The following is a 17433-nucleotide window of genomic DNA, read 5'->3' on the forward strand; positions in this document are numbered from 1 at the left end:
CTAAATCAAGGTATATAGTTAGTGTACAGTACATAGACAGACATTTCTGCCCACATCTATCACCAACAAACATTGTTAAAATTTGTCATTGACAGGCCCCTCTTGATCATTGTACTCAAAATGACCAGAGTTAACTCAAGATCCATTCCTGAACATTATTAGTGGAGCGGAGATGGCAGTTCTATCAAACTGAGAATTCTAGAAGCCAAAACATTCCATGGGGTGTTGGCATCCCTTCCTGTGTCTTAAGATGAACATTTGTCTGCAGGGCTTCACATGTTACAACCAGGTGCTCTCATCTTTTCTTGGTGGGTTTGGGGTTGTACCTACACACACACACACACACACACACACACACACACACACACACACACACACACACACACACACACACACACACACACACACACACACACACACACACACACACACACACACACACACACACACACACACACACACACACACACACACACACACACAGGTTAAGTCAGGGCAGTGGCCATCCAGACATCCCACTTAAACACTCAGGCTTTTAACATTCCTGCTAGATCAATCCTGGATGCATTTTGGACAAATATTAAAAATTGCACAAATTAAGCCAGCTCTGTAAACCTCTGGCCGGGTTTGAAGAACTCAAACCAAACATCCTCCCAATAAACTAAGTCTGGGAGACGGGTTCAGGCCAGACCCAAAAACATAAAACCGTGGCTTGTTTTCTTAGTAGCCGGCACTGTCCTCTGGCCATGCATGACTGAGTGGGCATCATGACTCAATGATCAAACAAGCACAGTCTCGCTCCAGGCAGGCACGCACACACCCTTTTCTGCTTAGCCAGGGAAAATGCAGCAGCCCTAGCGTGTGCTTACATCACCAGCACCCAGACAACCAGGTGTGACGCAGGAATCACTGGGCGCTGATTGGTCAGTGACAACAAGCCCAAACCGTCCCAAACGAAGATCCACCCACTCACATCAGGAATGTTTCTCTCTGTTCTGTGGGTCTTGGTCTAAACAGTCTTTTTCAGATGACTATTTGACAGGCGATTCCAAAAATGGTGTTAATGTGTATTGTACGTATGCAGGGGACCAGCTCATTTCTCCTTGAGGGAGAATACAGTTCTATCTAATGTGAATCATCGTTTAGCTGGGATCAAAACCTGAGATCAGCCATGTTGGTTGGACTACAGCTACAACCAAGGCTATGTTGTTGGACAGTCAATGTTGTCTTGTGTTTCTGAATTGGGGTTAAGGGAATGAATAGATGAATGAATGTGGAGTAGTGAAGAGCTCAGCAGACAGCTTCTAGTCCCAGTCATCGTGTGGGCAGGCAGCTGTGTGTGCGTCAGCCTGTAGGGCGCTGTTGTCTTGTGTCTGGTAGTGACGTCCTTGAACACGGAGCAATGCCCCCTGGGAATGTGATGTTTGTGTAAGCTGGGTGCTCCAACCCTTCTGCTCCACTGCAGACGGAGTGGCTGACTTTTTCTACCTCGGGGGCTGGAGGGTTCAACATAATCAACATCACTCCACATTCATCCATTCATTCCCAGCCTGGCTCCAAACCTCTTCCAACCAATAGCCCGGGCTACAGCTTGGTTTACATTGTACTGTAGACTGTGGTGCTCTCCACCTGAAATAATGTGACCCAAATTGGTTTGGGTTAATTGTTTTGGTGTTTGCAGCCTGACAAGCCTTGTCCTCGTACCTGAAGAGGTCATCTCCCAAAGTCTCCTCTTTCTTGTTCTGACACTCATCCTGAAACACACAGACACAGGGCTTTGAGTCACAGACCCACAAACCTCCATCTCCTCTCTACCCAGCCTCAACCCCCTCCATCTCCTCTCTACCCAGCCTCAACCCCCCCATCTCCTCTCTACCCAGCCTCAGCCCCCCCCATCTCCTCTCTACCCAGCCTCAACCCCCTCCATCTCCTCTCTACCCAGCCTCAACCCCCCCATCTCCTCTCTACCCAGCCTCAGCCCCTTCCATCTCCTCTCTACCCAGCCTCAACCCCCTCCATCTCCTCTCTACCCAGCCTCAGCCCCCTCCATCTTCTCTCTACCCAGCCTCAACCCCCCCATCTCCTCTCTACCCAGCCTCAGCCCCCTCCATCTCCTCTCTACCCAGCCTCAGCCCCCTCCTCTCTACCCAGCCTCAGCCCCCTCCATCTCCTCTCTACCCAGCCTCAACCCCCTCCATCTCCTCTCTACCCAGCCTCAACCCCCTCCATCTCCTCTCTACCCAGCCTCAACCCCCTCCATCTCCTCTCTACCCAGCCTCAGCCCCCTCCATCTCCTCTCTACCCAGCCTCAACTCCATCCATCTCCTCTCTACCCAGCCTCAACCTCCTCCATCTCCTCTCTACCCAGCCTCAACCCCCCCATCCCCTGTTACTACCATTTCATGGTAAATACCATGTACTTCTCTTCTAGGAGTGTTTGTGTGTCTCAGGGGTTGCTAAACAGACAGTAAGTATTGTAGTAAACAGCAGCTGAAGTAGGACTGTGTACCTCTGCTGCGTCTCTCAGCCACTCCTCCAGCTCAGAGTTCTTGCCTCGGTTGTGGGCCAACAGGTCTGACCCGCCAATGATGTTGGGCAAACCCTGGGCACCGGGAACTGGGACCTGAAACACACACACATTACTACACACACACACAGAAACACTAACCTAACAGAGTCCCATGACCCTGTGTTGTGATGAGGTGCATTCTGGGGTCTACCTTGCGGAAGCGTTTAAAGTCCTTCCTGTTGACATTGCCGTGCGTCTCCATGGGGCGTGGTTTAGGTCTTGCCGGTGTTGCCACGGTGAGGGATTTGAACTCCACCACTATAAGTCTGCTGGGGAGATTCTCACTCCCTAAACCCTACATCACAACACACAGACCAGTTACTGACAGACCTAACTCTTCCCCACTGGCCCCTACTCCAGACCAGTTACTGATAGACCTAACTCTTCCCCACTGGACCCTACTCCAGACCTAACTCTTCCCCACTGGCCCCTACTCCAGACCAGTTACTGGTAGACCCAACTCTTCCCCACTGGCCCCTACTCCAAACCAGTTATTGATAGACCTAACTCTTCCCCACTGGCCCCTACTCCAGACCAGTTACTGATAGACCTAACTCTTCCCCACTGGCCCCTACTCCAGACCAGTTACTGATAGACCTAACTCTTCTCCACTGGACCCTACTCCAGACCAGTTACTGATAGACCTAACTCTTCCCCACTGGCCCCTACTCCAGACCTAACTCTTCCCCACTGGCCCCTACTCCAGACCTAACTCTTCCCCACTGGCCCCTACTCCAGACCAGTTACTGATAGACCTAACTCTTCCCCACTGGCCCCTACTCCAGACCTAACTCTTCCCCACTGGACCCTACTCCAGACCAGTTACTGATAGACCTAACTCTTTCCCACTGGCCCCTACTCCAGACAGATACAGACAGGACTTACTGAGGCATCCTGTTTGACAGGTTTGGCATCAGTCTCTGGATCTTCCAGATGACCAGGGGTCACACCATTAACTGGTTTTGACTTGGGAGGGACAGAAGATGGAGGATAGTTCATAATAATAGTCACGTCATAGAAACCAGGGCTGAAGAAGGCAGTCAATTCAGGAAGTAAACTGAAATTACAATTCAGTGATTTTAAAAATGGCAGATATTTTCAATGAAACAGAAGTAGAAGCTATCAATTTTTATATTTTTAATTAAAATCACTTCCTGAATCGAGTGGCTTCAATTGGAATTGATCCCAGCCTTGATAGAAACACATGATAACAAACACGCAAGGACAGCTCCTCTCACCTCAATGAGAGACACCTCTTCGTCTTTGACCTCAGCTACAGGCTCCGCTCGCTGTCGTCTGCTGGCTGACGATCGCTCTTCTGAATCCAAGCCTGACCTATGATTGGCTGTGATTGGTTCCACTGGATAAACCCGCTGTTTCTTATTGGCAGAGGTAAGTTCCACTGTCTCTAGGAGCTGTTTTCTATTGGTTGAGCTCTTGTCTGTCAGTTGAGACCTCTGGCCTTGATTGGTTGAACTCTGTTCCGTCAGCTTCAACCGCTGGCCTTGACTGGCTGACATGGGCTCATCCGATTCGTCCATGTCCTCAGACATGATGGACTCCAGTTCGTCCATCTCTATCTCTAAAGCCCCACCCCCTTTAGTCTCCTCCATCTCCTTCCTCTTCCTGGATTGGAGCCCCTGCTGGGCAGGGTTGGAGAACCCCTCTGACAGAGCCTCAGTCTGACCTGGAAACAGATGTGCACCTGAGCTGTGTTGGCCCTGGGACCTGCCTGTGGGGGGGGGGGTTGGGTTGGAGGTCTCTGAGTGCTGTGGTACTGTCCTCTTCGTATTCTCCATGTCTTCTTCCCTCCTGGAGAACTTGGCCTCTGATTGGACAGTAGGGGACTCCTCGCCTTCCCTAGGTCTGAGACAGAAAACATTGGTGTCTGTATATAATATCACCATTAACTCATGATTGATAAGCCACTGTGTGGAATTATATGGATATCTCCAGAGAGCTGCACTTGCCTTTTCTTGCCAACAGGCTGGAAGAAATTAGTGAGGGTAGACTGTTTCTGGGGGGAACATTTCTGTGAGACCTGTTGTTTCTGGGAGGAGCACTTCTGTGGAGACATCGTCTGCACTCCTCCGTTGGTCCGAGAGGCTGTGGCCAGGAATCTGGTGATAGCATCACCTTTCCCTCCACCTAATATCATGATAATACAATGTCATTTAGCAGACCTGTGTTTTCAGTTTATATGGCCCACGCCAGAACTTTCCTACTGTAACTCTGACACCCACCCACTCTGTCATTAGAAACTATTCTACCTGGATGTTGTAGCTCTCCCTTTTTTCTGTCCGAGCCGCCACCACCAGCACTGTCTGAGGCGCTGAATGATGACATCATAGTCTCTGCCACTGTGCAGGTCCCGGCCAGCTCTCGGCCTGAGGGTTTGGGTCGGTTAAGATGAGAGGTGGTCCGGCTCTGGTCAATCTCAGGGGTCTCTCCAACTGCTCTCACCCCAGCCACGTCCACCCTACTCGGGGATAAGAAAACACAGATCAGCCTGATGCACTCAAATAGAACAGTGAGTTTGGAGCTCAGGGTGTGTGTGTGTGTGTGTGTGTGTGTGTGTGTGTGTGTGTGTGTGTGTGTGTGTGTGTCTTACCCACTGATGCCCTGTGACGGCTCTGTGTTTACAGCATAGGCTGTGATGTTCTGAGATGCCACTGGCATTACCGTCTCGTCCACTGGTGCATTCTGGGATAGCGTGGCGCCAGGGATGGTGGGCTTCATTCTCATGGATTCTGACCAGGGGAAAAACACATTAACAACAATACAAGTGTTGACTTCACTATATAAGTGCATATCATTATAAAATCAGGAACTCAAAATAAAAACTGAGACTATGATTCACCGTATGAGAGGCCCACCCACCTGAGTCAGCCTTCTGATTGGAGGGATTGCAGTACTTGTCACAGCTGACATAGATGGCAGCCAATCCGATCTCAGACTCTGTGATGAATCGAAGACCTTTCCTGGAGAGCGTGAGAGATGGTAAATATAGACTGTGCTGACACAACCAGTTAGTCTCATTTCAGAGCTGCAGAGAAGAAGTGTAACACCAGTGAATATACATAGGAAAAGCCTCAAGTCTCAAAACCTTTGGGAATGTCTCAATTGTTTGTGTAGTTCAACCCCCCCCCCCTCAATTTTTTAGGTGTGGAACACATTCAAACTGCACTCTGTCTTTATGATACTGCAATGTGTGTACCTCTGTAGAATCCTCCCCACAGAGTCTGCCCACTTCTTAGTGGAATGGGGCAGTAGTGCTTGGGAGTTTCCCGTTGCCATGCCGATCACACAGCTCAATGGTGATTCCAGGAGTGACACAGGGACAGACCCCTCCTCCAAGAGCTGGCTCCTCCCACCTCCACAACTCACTGCCAAACTCAGACGCTTTTGCTGGAGAGGAGTGAGTGAGAGAGATGTATTATTATTATTGTGATTATTATTCCAAATAGGAGCTGTACGGGTAGTAGGGGTGACGGTAATGATAGTAGTTTAATGATGGTAGGGATAGTGGTGGTGGTATTTTTTATTTTTTATTTCACCTTTATTTAACCAGGTAGGCTAGTTGAGAACAAGTTCTCATTTGCAACTGCGACCTGGCCAAGATAAGGCATAGCAGTGTGAACAGACAACACAGAGTTACACATGGAGTAAACAATTAACAAGTCAATAACACAGTAGAAAAAAGGGGAGTCTATATATACATTGTGTGCAAAAGGCATGAGAAGGTAGGCAAATAATTACAATTATGCAGATTAACACTGGGGTGATAAATGATCAGATGGTTATGTACAGGTAGAGATATTGGTGTGCAAAAGAGCAGAAAAATAAATAAATAAAAACAGTATGGGGATGAGGTAGGTGAAAATGGGTGGGCTATTTACCAATAGACTATGTACAGCTGCAGCGATCGGTTAGCTGCTCAGATAGCAGATGTTTGAAGTTGGTGAGGGAGATAAAAGTCTCCAACTTCAGCGATTTTTGCAATTCGTTCCAGTCACAGGCAGCAGAGAACTGGAACGAAAGGCGGCCAAATGAGGTGTTGGCTTTAGGGATGATCAGTGAGATACACCTGCTGGAGCGCGTGCTACGGATGGGTGTTGCCATCGTAACCAGTGAACTGAGATAAGGCGGAGCTTTACCTAGCATGGACTTGTAGATGACCTGGAGCCAGTGGGTCTGGCGACGAATATGTAGCGAGGGCCAGCCGACTAGAGCATACAAGTCGCAGTGGTGGGTGGTATAAGGTGCTTTAGTGACAAAACGGATGGCACTGTGATAAACTGCATCCAGTTTGCTGAGTAGAGTGTTGGAAGCAATTTTGTAGATGACATCGCCGAAGTCGAGGATCGGTAGGATAGTCAGTTTTACTAGGGTAAGTTTGGCGGCGTGAGTGAAGGAGGCTTTGTTGCGGAATAGAAAGCCGACTCTTGATTTGATTTTCGATTGGAGATGTTTGATATGGGTCTGGAAGGAGAGTTTAGAGTCTAGCCAGACACCTAGGTACTTATAGATGTCCACATATTCAAGGTCGGAACCATCCAGGGTGGTGATGCTGGTCAGGCGTGCGGGTGCAGGCAGCGAACGGTTGAAAAGCATGCATTTGGTTTTACTAGCGTTTAAGAGCAGTTGGAGGCCACGGAAGGAGTGCTGTATGGCATTGAAGCTCGTTTGGAGGTTAGATAGCACAGTGTCCAAGGACGGGCCGGAAGTATATAGAATGGTGTCGTCTGCGTAGAGGTGGATCAGGGAATCGCCCGCAGCATGAGAAACATCATTGATATTTACAGAGAAAAGAGTCGGCCCTAGAATTGAACCCTGTGGCACCCTGTGGCAGTAGTAATGATGATGGTAGTTGTGATGTAATGGTGATGATGACCGTTATAAATTAGTTATAGTAGGTAGTCGGTAGAGATATTAGAGGCAGAAGTGCTACTAGTGGTAATGGTAGTAGCAGTAGAGATATTAGAGGTAGAAGTGCTACTAGTGGTAATGGTAGCAGTAGGGATATTAGAGGCAGAAGTGCTACTAGTGGTAATGGTAGCAGTAGAGATATTAGAGGTAGAAGTGCTACTAGTGGTAATGGTAGTAGTAGGGATATTAGAGGTAGAAGTGCTACTAGTAGTAATGGTAGTAGCAGTAGAGATACAGTGCCTTGCGAAAGTATTCGGCCCCCTTGAACTCTGCGACCTTTTGCCACATTTCAGGCTTCAAACATAAAGATATAAAACTGTATTTTTTTGTGAAGAATAAACAACAAGTGGGACACAATCATGAAGTGGAACGACATTTATTGGATATTTCAAACTTTTTTAACAAATCAAAAACTGAAAAATTGGGCGTGCAAAATTATTCAGCCCCCTTAAGTTAATACTTTGTAGCGCCACCTTTTGCTGCAATTACAGCTGTAAGTCGCTTGGGGTATGTCTCTATCAGTTTTGCACATCGAGAGACTGACATTTTTTCCCATTCCTCCTTGCAAAACAGCTCGAGCTCAGTGAGGTTGGATGGAGAGCATTTGTGAACAGCAGTTTTCAGTTCTTTCCACAGATTCTCGATTGGATTCAGGTCTGGACTTTGACTTGGCCATTCTAACACCTGGATATGTTTATTTTTGAACCATTCCATTGTAGATTTTGCTTTATGTTTTGGATCATTGTCTTGTTGGAAGACAAATCTCCGTCCCAGTCTCAGGTCTTTTGCAGACTCCATCAGGTTTTCTTCCAGAATGGTCCTGTATTTGGCTCCATCCATCTTCCCATCAATTTTAACCATCTTCCCTGTCCCTGCTGAAGAAAAGCAGGCCCAAACCATGATGCTGCCACCACCATGTTTGACAGTGGGGATTGTGTGTTCAGGGTGATGAGCTGTGTTGCTTTTACGCCAAACATAACGTTTTGCATTGTTGCCAAAAAGTTCAATTTTGGTTTCATCTGACCAGAGCACCTTCTTCCACATGTTTGGTGTGTCTCCCAGGTGGCTTGTGGCAAACTTTAAACGACACTTTTTATGGATATCTTTAAGAAATGGCTTTCTTCTTGCCACTCTTCCATAAAGGCCAGATTTGTGCAATATACAACTGATTGTTGTCCTATGGACAGAGTCTCCCACCTCAGCTGTAGATCTCTGCAGTTCATCCAGAGTGATCATGGGCCTCTTGGCTGCATCTCTGATCAGTCTTCTCCTTGTATGAGCTGAACGTTTAGAGGGATGGCCAGGTCTTGGTAGATTTGCAGTGGTCTGATACTCCTTCCATTTCAATATTATCGCTTGCACAGTGCTCCTTGGGATGTTTAAAGCTTGGGAAATCTTTTTGTATCCAAATCCGGCTTTAAACTTCTTCACAACAGTATCTCGGACCTGCCTGGTGTGTTCCTTGTTCTTCATGATGCTCTCTGCGCTTTTGACGGACCTCTGAGACTATCACAGTGCAGGTGCATTTATACGGAGACTTGATTACACACAGGTGGATTGTATTTATCATCATTAGTCATTTAGGTCAACATTGGATCATTCAGAGATCCTCACTGAACTTCTGGAGAGAGTTTGCTGCACTGAAAGTAAAGGGGCTGAATAATTTTGCACGCCCAATTTTTCAGTTTTTGATAAGTTAAAAAAGTTTGAAATATCCAATAAATGTCGTTCCACTTCATGATTGTGTCCCACTTGTTGTTGATTCTTCACAAAAAAATACAGTTTTATATCTTTATGTTTGAAGCCTGAAATGTGGCAAAAGGTCGCAAAGTTCAAGGGGGCCGAATACTTTCGCAAGGCACTGTATTAGAGGTAGAAGTGCTACTAGTAGTAATGGTAGTAGCAGTAGAGATATTAGATGTAGAAGTGCTACTAGTGGTAATGGTAGCAGTAGATATATTAGAGGTAGAAGTGCTACTAGTGGTAATGGTAGCAGTAGATATATTAGAGGTAGAAGTGCTACTAGTGGTAATGGTAGTAGCAGTAGAGATATTAGATGTAGAAATGCTACTAGTGGTAATGGTAGCAGTAGAGATATTAGAGGTAGAAGTTCTACAAGTGGTAATGGTAGCAGTAGAGATAAAGGTAGAAGTGCTACTAGTGGTAACGGTAGTAGTAGAGCTATTAGAGGTAGAAGTGCTACTAGTAGTAATGGTGGTAGTAGTAGAGATATTAGAGGTAGAAATGCTACTAGTGGTAATGGTGGTAGTAGGGATATTAGAGGCAGAAGTGCTACTAGTGGTAGCGGTAGTAGTAGGTATATTAGAGGTAGAAGTGCTACTAGTAGTAATGGTGGTAGTAGTAGAGATATTAGAGGTAGAAGTGCTCCTAGTGGTAATGGTGGTAGTAGTAGAGATATTAGAGGTAGAAGTGCTACTAGTAGTAATGGTGGTAGTAGTAGAGATATTAGAGGCAGAAGTGCTACTAGTGGTAACGGTAGTAGTAGGGATATTAGAGGCAGAAGTGCTACTAGTGGTAATGGTACCAGTAGAGATATTAGAGGTAGAAATGCTACTAGTAGTAATGGTAGTAGCAGTAGAGATATTAGAGGTAGAAGTGCTACTAGTAGTAATGGTAATAGCAGTAGAGATATTAAATGTAGAAGTGCTACTAGTGGTAATGGTAGTAGTAGGGATATTAGAGGTAGAAGTGCTACTAGTGGTGATGGTAGCAGTAGGGATATTAGAGGCAGAAGTGCTACTAGTGGTAATGGTAGTAGTAGGGATATTAGAGGTAGAAGTGCTACTAGTGGTAATGGTAGTAGTAGGGATATTAGAGGTAGAAGTGCTACTAGTAGTAGAGATATTAGAGGTAGAAGTGCTACTAGTGGTAACGGTAGTAGTAGAGATATTAGAGGTAGAAGTGCTCCTAGTGGTAATGGTAGCAGTAGAGATAAAGGTAGAAGTGATACTAGTGGTAATGGTAGCAGTAGAGATATTAGAGGTAGAAGTGCTACTAGTGGTAATGGTAGTAGTAGGTATATTAGAGGTAGAAGTGCTACTAGTGGTAATGGTAGTAGTAGAGATATTAGAGGTAGAAGTGCTCCTAGTGGTAATGGTAGTAGTAGGGATATTAGAGGTAGAAGTGCTACTAGTGGTAATGGTAGTAGTAGAGATATTAGAGGTAGAAGTGCTCCTAGTGGTAATGGTAGTAGTAGGGATATTAGAGGTAGAAGTGCTACTAGTGGTAACGGTAGTAGTAGAGATATTAGAGGTAGAAGTGCTACTAGTAGTAGAGATATTAGAGGTAGAAGTGCTACTAGTGGTAACGGTAGTAGTAGAGATATTAGAGGTAGAAATGCTACTAGTAGTAGAGATATTTGAGGTAGAAGTGCTACTTGTGGTAATGGTGGTAGTAGGGATATTAGAGGCAGAAGTGCTCCTAGTGGTAATGGTAGTAGTAGGTATATTAGAGGTAGATGTGCTATTAGTAGTAATGGTGGTAGTAGTACAGTCACCTCTCATGGCAGACCTTGTGGATCTGCTGCCATATGTTTGGGTTTTCTGTGTAACAAAAGTACTGAGTGGAGGGGGAGCCAGGCCATTTAGGATCTTGAATACAAAACATGCATTGCGTGTATTGCACAAGATTTTCCCAACTCAGGAGCTCATGCTTTCTGAGGATGTAACAGTGATGATGGCTATTGGGCTTCCTATCAAGCACTTTGAGAGCCTGTTTGTAGACAGACTGAATGGGTTTTAATGTTGTACAGCAAGCTTGGGCCCAACTAGTCAAGCAGTATGTTAAGTGGGGGAGTATCATAGATTTGAAGTACAGTTTTGCTACCTCTGTAGTCAAACAATTTTGTATAAATCGGAAATTATCTAGGTTGAATTTGGTTATTTGAATGACCTTTTTCACCTGCTTTTTAAAAGAGAGGTTGGAATGATGCCACACTGACACACTGAGTACTGCCTTCAAGGTAGAATTTCATCCATCTCAAGGCATCGGGGGAAAGTTGAACTTGGACAATTTTGTGATGAGAACCTCATGGTTAACAGTATCAAAAGCCTTCCTTGGGTCCAGAAACACAGCCCCAACAACGCCCCCTTTGTCCATCTTGGACTTCACATTTTCCAGAAGAAAGCAGTTGGCTGTTTCTGTGGAGGGTTTCGCTCTGAAGCCAAACTGCATGGAGTGTATTGTGAAGGGACTGTTGTTGAGGTGGGCAATCAGTTGCTCTGATACACACTTTTCAACAACCTTCGACACCACAGGTAGTATACTAATGGGCCTGTAGTTACTCAAGTCAGCAGGGTTGCCCGATTTAAAGACGGACGTTATTATGGCCGACTTCCATACCCTTGGAAACACCCCCTGACCAATAGATGTTGGTGACCTTAGTAATGGGGCCAATGAGTGACTCTCTGTAGTTTTTAAGAAAGGTAGAGACCAGCCCAAACATCTTTTGCTTTAGAGTTCTTTAGTGTGCTAATTACCCTGTTCACCTCTGACTCAGAAACCTCCCTTATGACGAAGACAAGTTGAGCGTCGTCATTCACTAACACTGAGCCGAAGAAACCAGTGGAGGGGTTCTGTGTCTGTACCCTGACAGAGTCAATAAAGTAGGAATTGAAGGCTATTGCTATTTTGACTGCACCCTGTGTTATACTGTTATTCCCCATGATTTCTAGTCTTTTTGCAGTGTTACTATGGTCTTTCCCTGTTAACATTTTTCGATTCTGCTGCTTCCTGTGCTTGGCCCTCCTATGTTGAACATAATAAACGGCTCTCTATCCACCGGATGTGTACCAAACTCACTAAAAGTGGCAGTAATAATGCCTCTCTTGAAAAAGCCAAACCTTGACCCAGAAAATATAAAAAACTAAATTGGCCTATATCGAATCTTCCATTCCTCTCAAAATTTTTAGAAAAAGCTGTTGCGCAGCAACTCACTGCCTTCCTGAAGACAAAGAATGTATACGAAATGCTTCAGTCTGGTTTTAGACCCCATCATAGCACTGAGACTGCACTTGTGAAGGTGGTAAATGACCTTTTAATGGCGTCAGACCGAGGCTCTGCTTCTGTCCTCGTGCTCCTAGAACTTAGTGCTGCTTTTGATACCATCGATCACCACATTCTTTTGGAGAGATTGGAAACCCAAATTGGTCTACATGGACAAGTTCTGGCCTGGTTTAGATCTTATCTGTCGGAAAGATATCAGTTTGTCTCTGTGAATGGTTTGTCTTCTGACAAATCAACCGTAAATTTCGGTGTTCCTCAAGGTTCCGTTTTAGGACCACTATTGTTTTCACTATATATTTTACCTCTTGGGGATGTCATTAGAAAACATAATGTTAACTTTCACTGCTATGCGGATGACACACAGCTGCACATTTCAATGAAACATGGTGAAGCCCCAAAATTGCCCTCGCTAGAAGCCTGTGTTTCAGACATAAGGAAGTGGATGGCTGAAAATGGTCTCCTTTAAAACTCGGACAAAACGGAGATGCTTGTCCTAGGTCCCAAGAAACAAAGAGATCTTCTGTTGAATCTGACAATTAATCTTAATGGTTGTACAGTCGTCTCAAATAAAACTGTGAAGGACCTCGGCGTTACTCTGGACCCTGATCTCTCTTTTGACGAACATATCAAGACTGTTTCAAGGACAGATTTTTTCCCATCTATGTAACATTGCAAAAATCACTCTTTCTGTCCAAAACTTATGCAGAAAAATTAATCCATGCTTTTGTTACTTCTAGGTTAGACTACTGCAATGCTCTACTTTCCGGCAACCCGGATAAAGCACTAAATAAACCTCAATTAGTGCTAAATACGGCTGCTAGAATCCTGACTAGAACCAAATAATTGGATCATATTACTCCAGTGCTAGCCTCCCTACACTGGCTTCCTGTTAAGGCAAGGGCTGATATCAAGGTTTTACTGCTAACCTACAAAGCATTACATGGGCTTGCTCCTACCCATCTTTCCGATTTGGTCCTGCCGTACATACCTACACGTACGCGGTCACAAGACGCAGGCCTCCTAATTGTCCCTAGAATTTCTAAGCAAACAGCTGGAGGCAGGGCTTTCTCCTATAGAGCTCAATTTTATGGAATGGTCTGCCTAGCCATGTGAGAGACGCAGACTCGGTCTCAATCTTTAAGTATTTACTGAAGACTCATCTCTTCAGTGGGTACTATGATTGAGTGTAGTCTGGCCCAGGAGTGTGAAGGTGAACGGAAAGGCTCTGGAGCAACGAACCGCTCTTGCTGTCTCTGCCTGGCTGGTTCCCCTCTCTCCACTGGGATTCTCTGCCTCTAACCCTATTACAGGGGCTGAGTCACTGGCTTACTGGTGCCCTTCCATGCCGTCCCTGAGAGGGGTGCGTCACTTGAGTGGGTTGAGTCACTGACGTGATCTTCCTGTCTGGGTTGGCGCCCCACCGGCTTCATCAATAAGTACATTGACGCCATCGTCCCCACAGTGACCGTACATACATTTCCCAACCAGAAGCCATGGATTACAGGCAACATCCGCACCGAGCTAAAGGCTAGAGCTGCCGCTTTCAAGGAGTGGGACACTAATAAGAAATCCCGCTATGCCTTCAGACGAACCATCAAACAGGCAAAGGGTCAATACAGGACTAAGATTGAATTATACTACACCGGCTCAGATGCTCGTCGGATGTGGGAGGGCTTGAAAAATATTACAGGCTACAAAGGGAAACCCAGACACAAGCTGCCAAGTGACGCGAGCCTACCAGACGAGCTAAATGCCTTTTATGCTCACTTCGAGGCCAGCAACACTGAAGCATGCATGAGTCCACCAGCTGTTCCGGACGACTGTGTGATCACGCTCTCCATAGCCGATATGAGCAACACCTTTAAACAGGTCAACATTCACAAAGCCGCGGGGACAGACGGACTACCAGGACTTGTACTCAAAGCATGTGCGGACCAACTGGCAAGTGACTTCACTGACATTTTCAACCTCTCACTGACCGAGTCTGTAATACCTACATGTTTTAAGTGGAACACCATAGTACCTGTGTCCAAGAAAGCAAAGGTAATCTGCCTAAATGATTACCGCCCTGTAGCATTCATGTTGGTAGCCATGAAGTGCTTTGAAAGGCTGGTCATGGCTCACATCAACACCATCATGCCGGAAACCCTAGACCCACTCCAATTCGCATACCACCATAACAGACCATAACAGATCCACAGCAATCTCAATCGCACTCCACACTGCCCTTTCACACCTGGACAAAAGGAACACCTATGTGAAAATGCTGAACAATTCATCAAATGGCCACCCAAACTATTTACATTGACCCCCACCCCTTTGTTTTCACACTGCTGCTACTCACTGTTTATTATCTATGCATAGTCACTTTCCAAATTACCTTGACTAACCTGTACCCTGCACCTTGATTCGGTAACTCGTTATTGTTATGTAATTTTCTTCTGTTACTTTTTTTCCCCATAATTTTTTCTCTCATTAGTTTATTGAGTAAATATTTTCTTAACTCTATTTCTTGAACTGCATTGTTGGTTAAGGGCTTGTAAGTAAGCATTTCACGGTAAGGTCTACACCTGTTGTATTCAGCGCATGTGACGTTGAAATGTTTATTTGTTTGCAGTGTGAGCGAGAGAGGCAGGCCAGTACCTGTTTGGCATTGAGGAAGAGGAAGGTCTTGCTAGTGAAAAGTTCTTTACGTTCTGGCCTCTCTGTCAGGTCCACCTCATCCTTATTCAGACTGGGCTCGTCTATCTCTGGAAAGAAACTATTAACATACACAAACAGTCCTTCAATAACATTGAAGGGATAGTGAGCGATTTGGGCAATTTAAAAAAAACAATTTCATCAATTTCAGAATAAGGCTGTAACATAACAAAATGTGGAAATGCACTGTAGGTCTATAAAATGAGACCTGGATGAAGTGGCAGCTATTATTGTGTGGTTTGTGGAGGTGAGCAGCAGTCTTGTGTGTGGTGTCTCTTAGTACCTCTCAGCTTTTGGAGGTGGTTGTTTCTGTTGCAGGGCTTCGGTGAGCTCAGTGAAAAACTCCTGCTTGACTATGGGCCGACAGCACAGCAACGCACAGATAGTCTGCATGGGGAGAGAGCACGTTCTGTATGTACAGATGAATTAACACACACACACACACACACACACAGTTTGTGGTCATGTGCTGACCTTGATGGTGACTTTAACAGTGGGCATGACCAGGTGAGTGCAGTCCTGTGTCCAGGTGTTGGTCAGCCGGCCACCTAGAAGCTGCAGGGTCTGAGACAGAGAGACCTTCCCTTCATTATCAACACAGGACGAGCACACCACCACAGTTACCTGCTGCACACTGGAGAGAGAGAGACATTTCAAAATATAGATTTCTAATTTGTTTACATCAAAATTATTATCATTGCATAAATGTGAGTGCACACCTGAATTTGCTGTGAAAGACCCCAAATGTCACTCTGTCCCCTGCCGTCAGGCTGCGAGGGGAGTCTCCTGACAGACGCTCCTCGTTAACAAACGTGCCATACTTAGAACTGTCCTTCAGGGTCAGGGCCTGGCACACAACACAACAGCAGTCTGTTGGTTACATCTACTTTATGAAAAACTCTCTTAACCAAACAATACAAGAAGTGGATTTTGATATCCCTAAAAACAAGTGTCTCCTTATGTAACACATGTACAACATTAGGCAAAAAACCCAGCTCTGTCTACAAGACAAGATTCATGCTGGCTAGTTAGGATGGTGAACAGTACGAGAGCACCTTCTACTGCAAGGGAGACATGACAGCATTTGATGGACTAGGGACAGAATGTAGGCCTGCTCACATTCTGCCTATATATTTTTCAGTGAAGTATTTAGGAGTTGTAGGGTAGTACTCTGGTTAAGCGGGTGTGTTGGGTTTGTGTGTGTGATTAAAAATACAGTTATTACTAATAAAGTTATTACTAATCCGTCTCTCTCGCACCTGATCTGTAGCAGTGAGGTGAGCATGAGCCCGGCTGATGGACTGGTCATTGGGCAGGATGACCTCACAGTTCTTACGCCCCACCACATACTCATTCTCTGGCAGGAGGTAGTGGGTGACACCTGGGACAGGACATGTCATGAGATTGAATAATAAGAAAAGTAATGTTCTTATTCAAAACAACTGGAGGATGATTAAGGACTTAATCATCATATGTTATGCGTTAGATAGAAGATTACCAACTGCAACAGTGTAGGACTGCACGTTAGCTTGCTAGCCAGATGTAACTTGGATGAATTGTGTCATAGGAATAAAACTAGCTAGTTAGATGGCTAGCAATCCAAACAATTTTTAGTAGTTACTGTAACAGGTTTGATTCTCATCTTCTAAGCGCGTATTCTGATACTCCAAAATACACTAAGAAACATAGCTAGCTAACATGTAGAACGAGCTGTCAAATGTAGCTAGCTAATGTTGTTAGCTGGTGGGTTGGTCATCCCCTATGGCTAAGATAGCTAACGTTACTGTAGCTAACTAGAGCTGGGCAAAACAAAAGTTACCTCCGGATTCTAAAGGGTTCAGTGTCCACATGTTATAATACACTACGAGCTATGGAACGAACCCCCGAACATGTGCTCTTCTCTGTCAATAACTAGCTAGGTATACATCTACAAATAGTAAAATATCTAATGCGAGTCCGAGTTGCATACAGTCAGCGCGAAAGTCCACTTTAACTTCCTTTCAAAATAAGAGTCCCAACTGTGGGCATTGACATGGTGCTGCTACTTATCAACTGAATCCAGTATAATTGTGTAATATGTAGTCCCCCATACAGTGATGCCTGCCAATGGTTCGTGAGAATATGTGCACAAAACAGAAAAGCCAATGTCTGACTGTGCTTCAAATGTGATGTATGTAGTGACAATATCAGTGAGGTGTATTCATGGATGC

The 17433-nt window shown here is 45.4% G+C and overlaps 1 protein-coding gene across 1 annotated transcript; it reads right to left on the bottom strand.

Moving 5' to 3' along the window:
• Nucleotide 1: 1 nt before the first annotated feature.
• LOC139387944 (nibrin-like) lies at nt 2–17230 on the bottom strand. Its single transcript, XM_071134345.1, has 17 exons — nt 17043–17230; nt 16483–16604; nt 15943–16070; nt 15698–15857; nt 15507–15610; nt 15167–15284; nt 5787–5977; nt 5450–5550; nt 5181–5319; nt 4840–5048; nt 4540–4717; nt 3808–4435; nt 3455–3535; nt 2721–2864; nt 2510–2623; nt 1705–1754; nt 2–326 (listed from the first exon to the last, which is right to left on the bottom strand). The coding sequence occupies exons 1-17, from the start codon at nt 17071–17073 to the stop codon at nt 296–298; spliced, it is 2529 nt and encodes an 842-aa protein (XP_070990446.1). The 5' UTR covers nt 17074–17230; the 3' UTR covers nt 2–295.
• Between the last annotated feature and the right edge of the window lie 203 nt (nt 17231–17433).

Source organism: Oncorhynchus clarkii, chromosome 3, assembly GCF_045791955.1.
Source record: "Oncorhynchus clarkii lewisi isolate Uvic-CL-2024 chromosome 3, UVic_Ocla_1.0, whole genome shotgun sequence".
Lineage (NCBI taxonomy): Eukaryota > Metazoa > Chordata > Actinopteri > Salmoniformes > Salmonidae > Oncorhynchus > Oncorhynchus clarkii.

Coding starts and splice junctions, on each gene's coding strand:
- LOC139387944 (XM_071134345.1), bottom strand. CDS start 17,073: ATGTGGACACTGAACCCTTTAGAATCCGGAG. Junction 16,071..16,482: donor ACCTCACTGCTACAGATCAG/GTGCGAGAGAGA, acceptor GTTGTGTGCCAG/GCCCTGACCCTGAAGGACAG. Junction 15,611..15,697: donor CTGTTAAAGTCACCATCAAG/GTCAGCACATGA, acceptor CTCCCCATGCAG/ACTATCTGTGCGTTGCTGTG.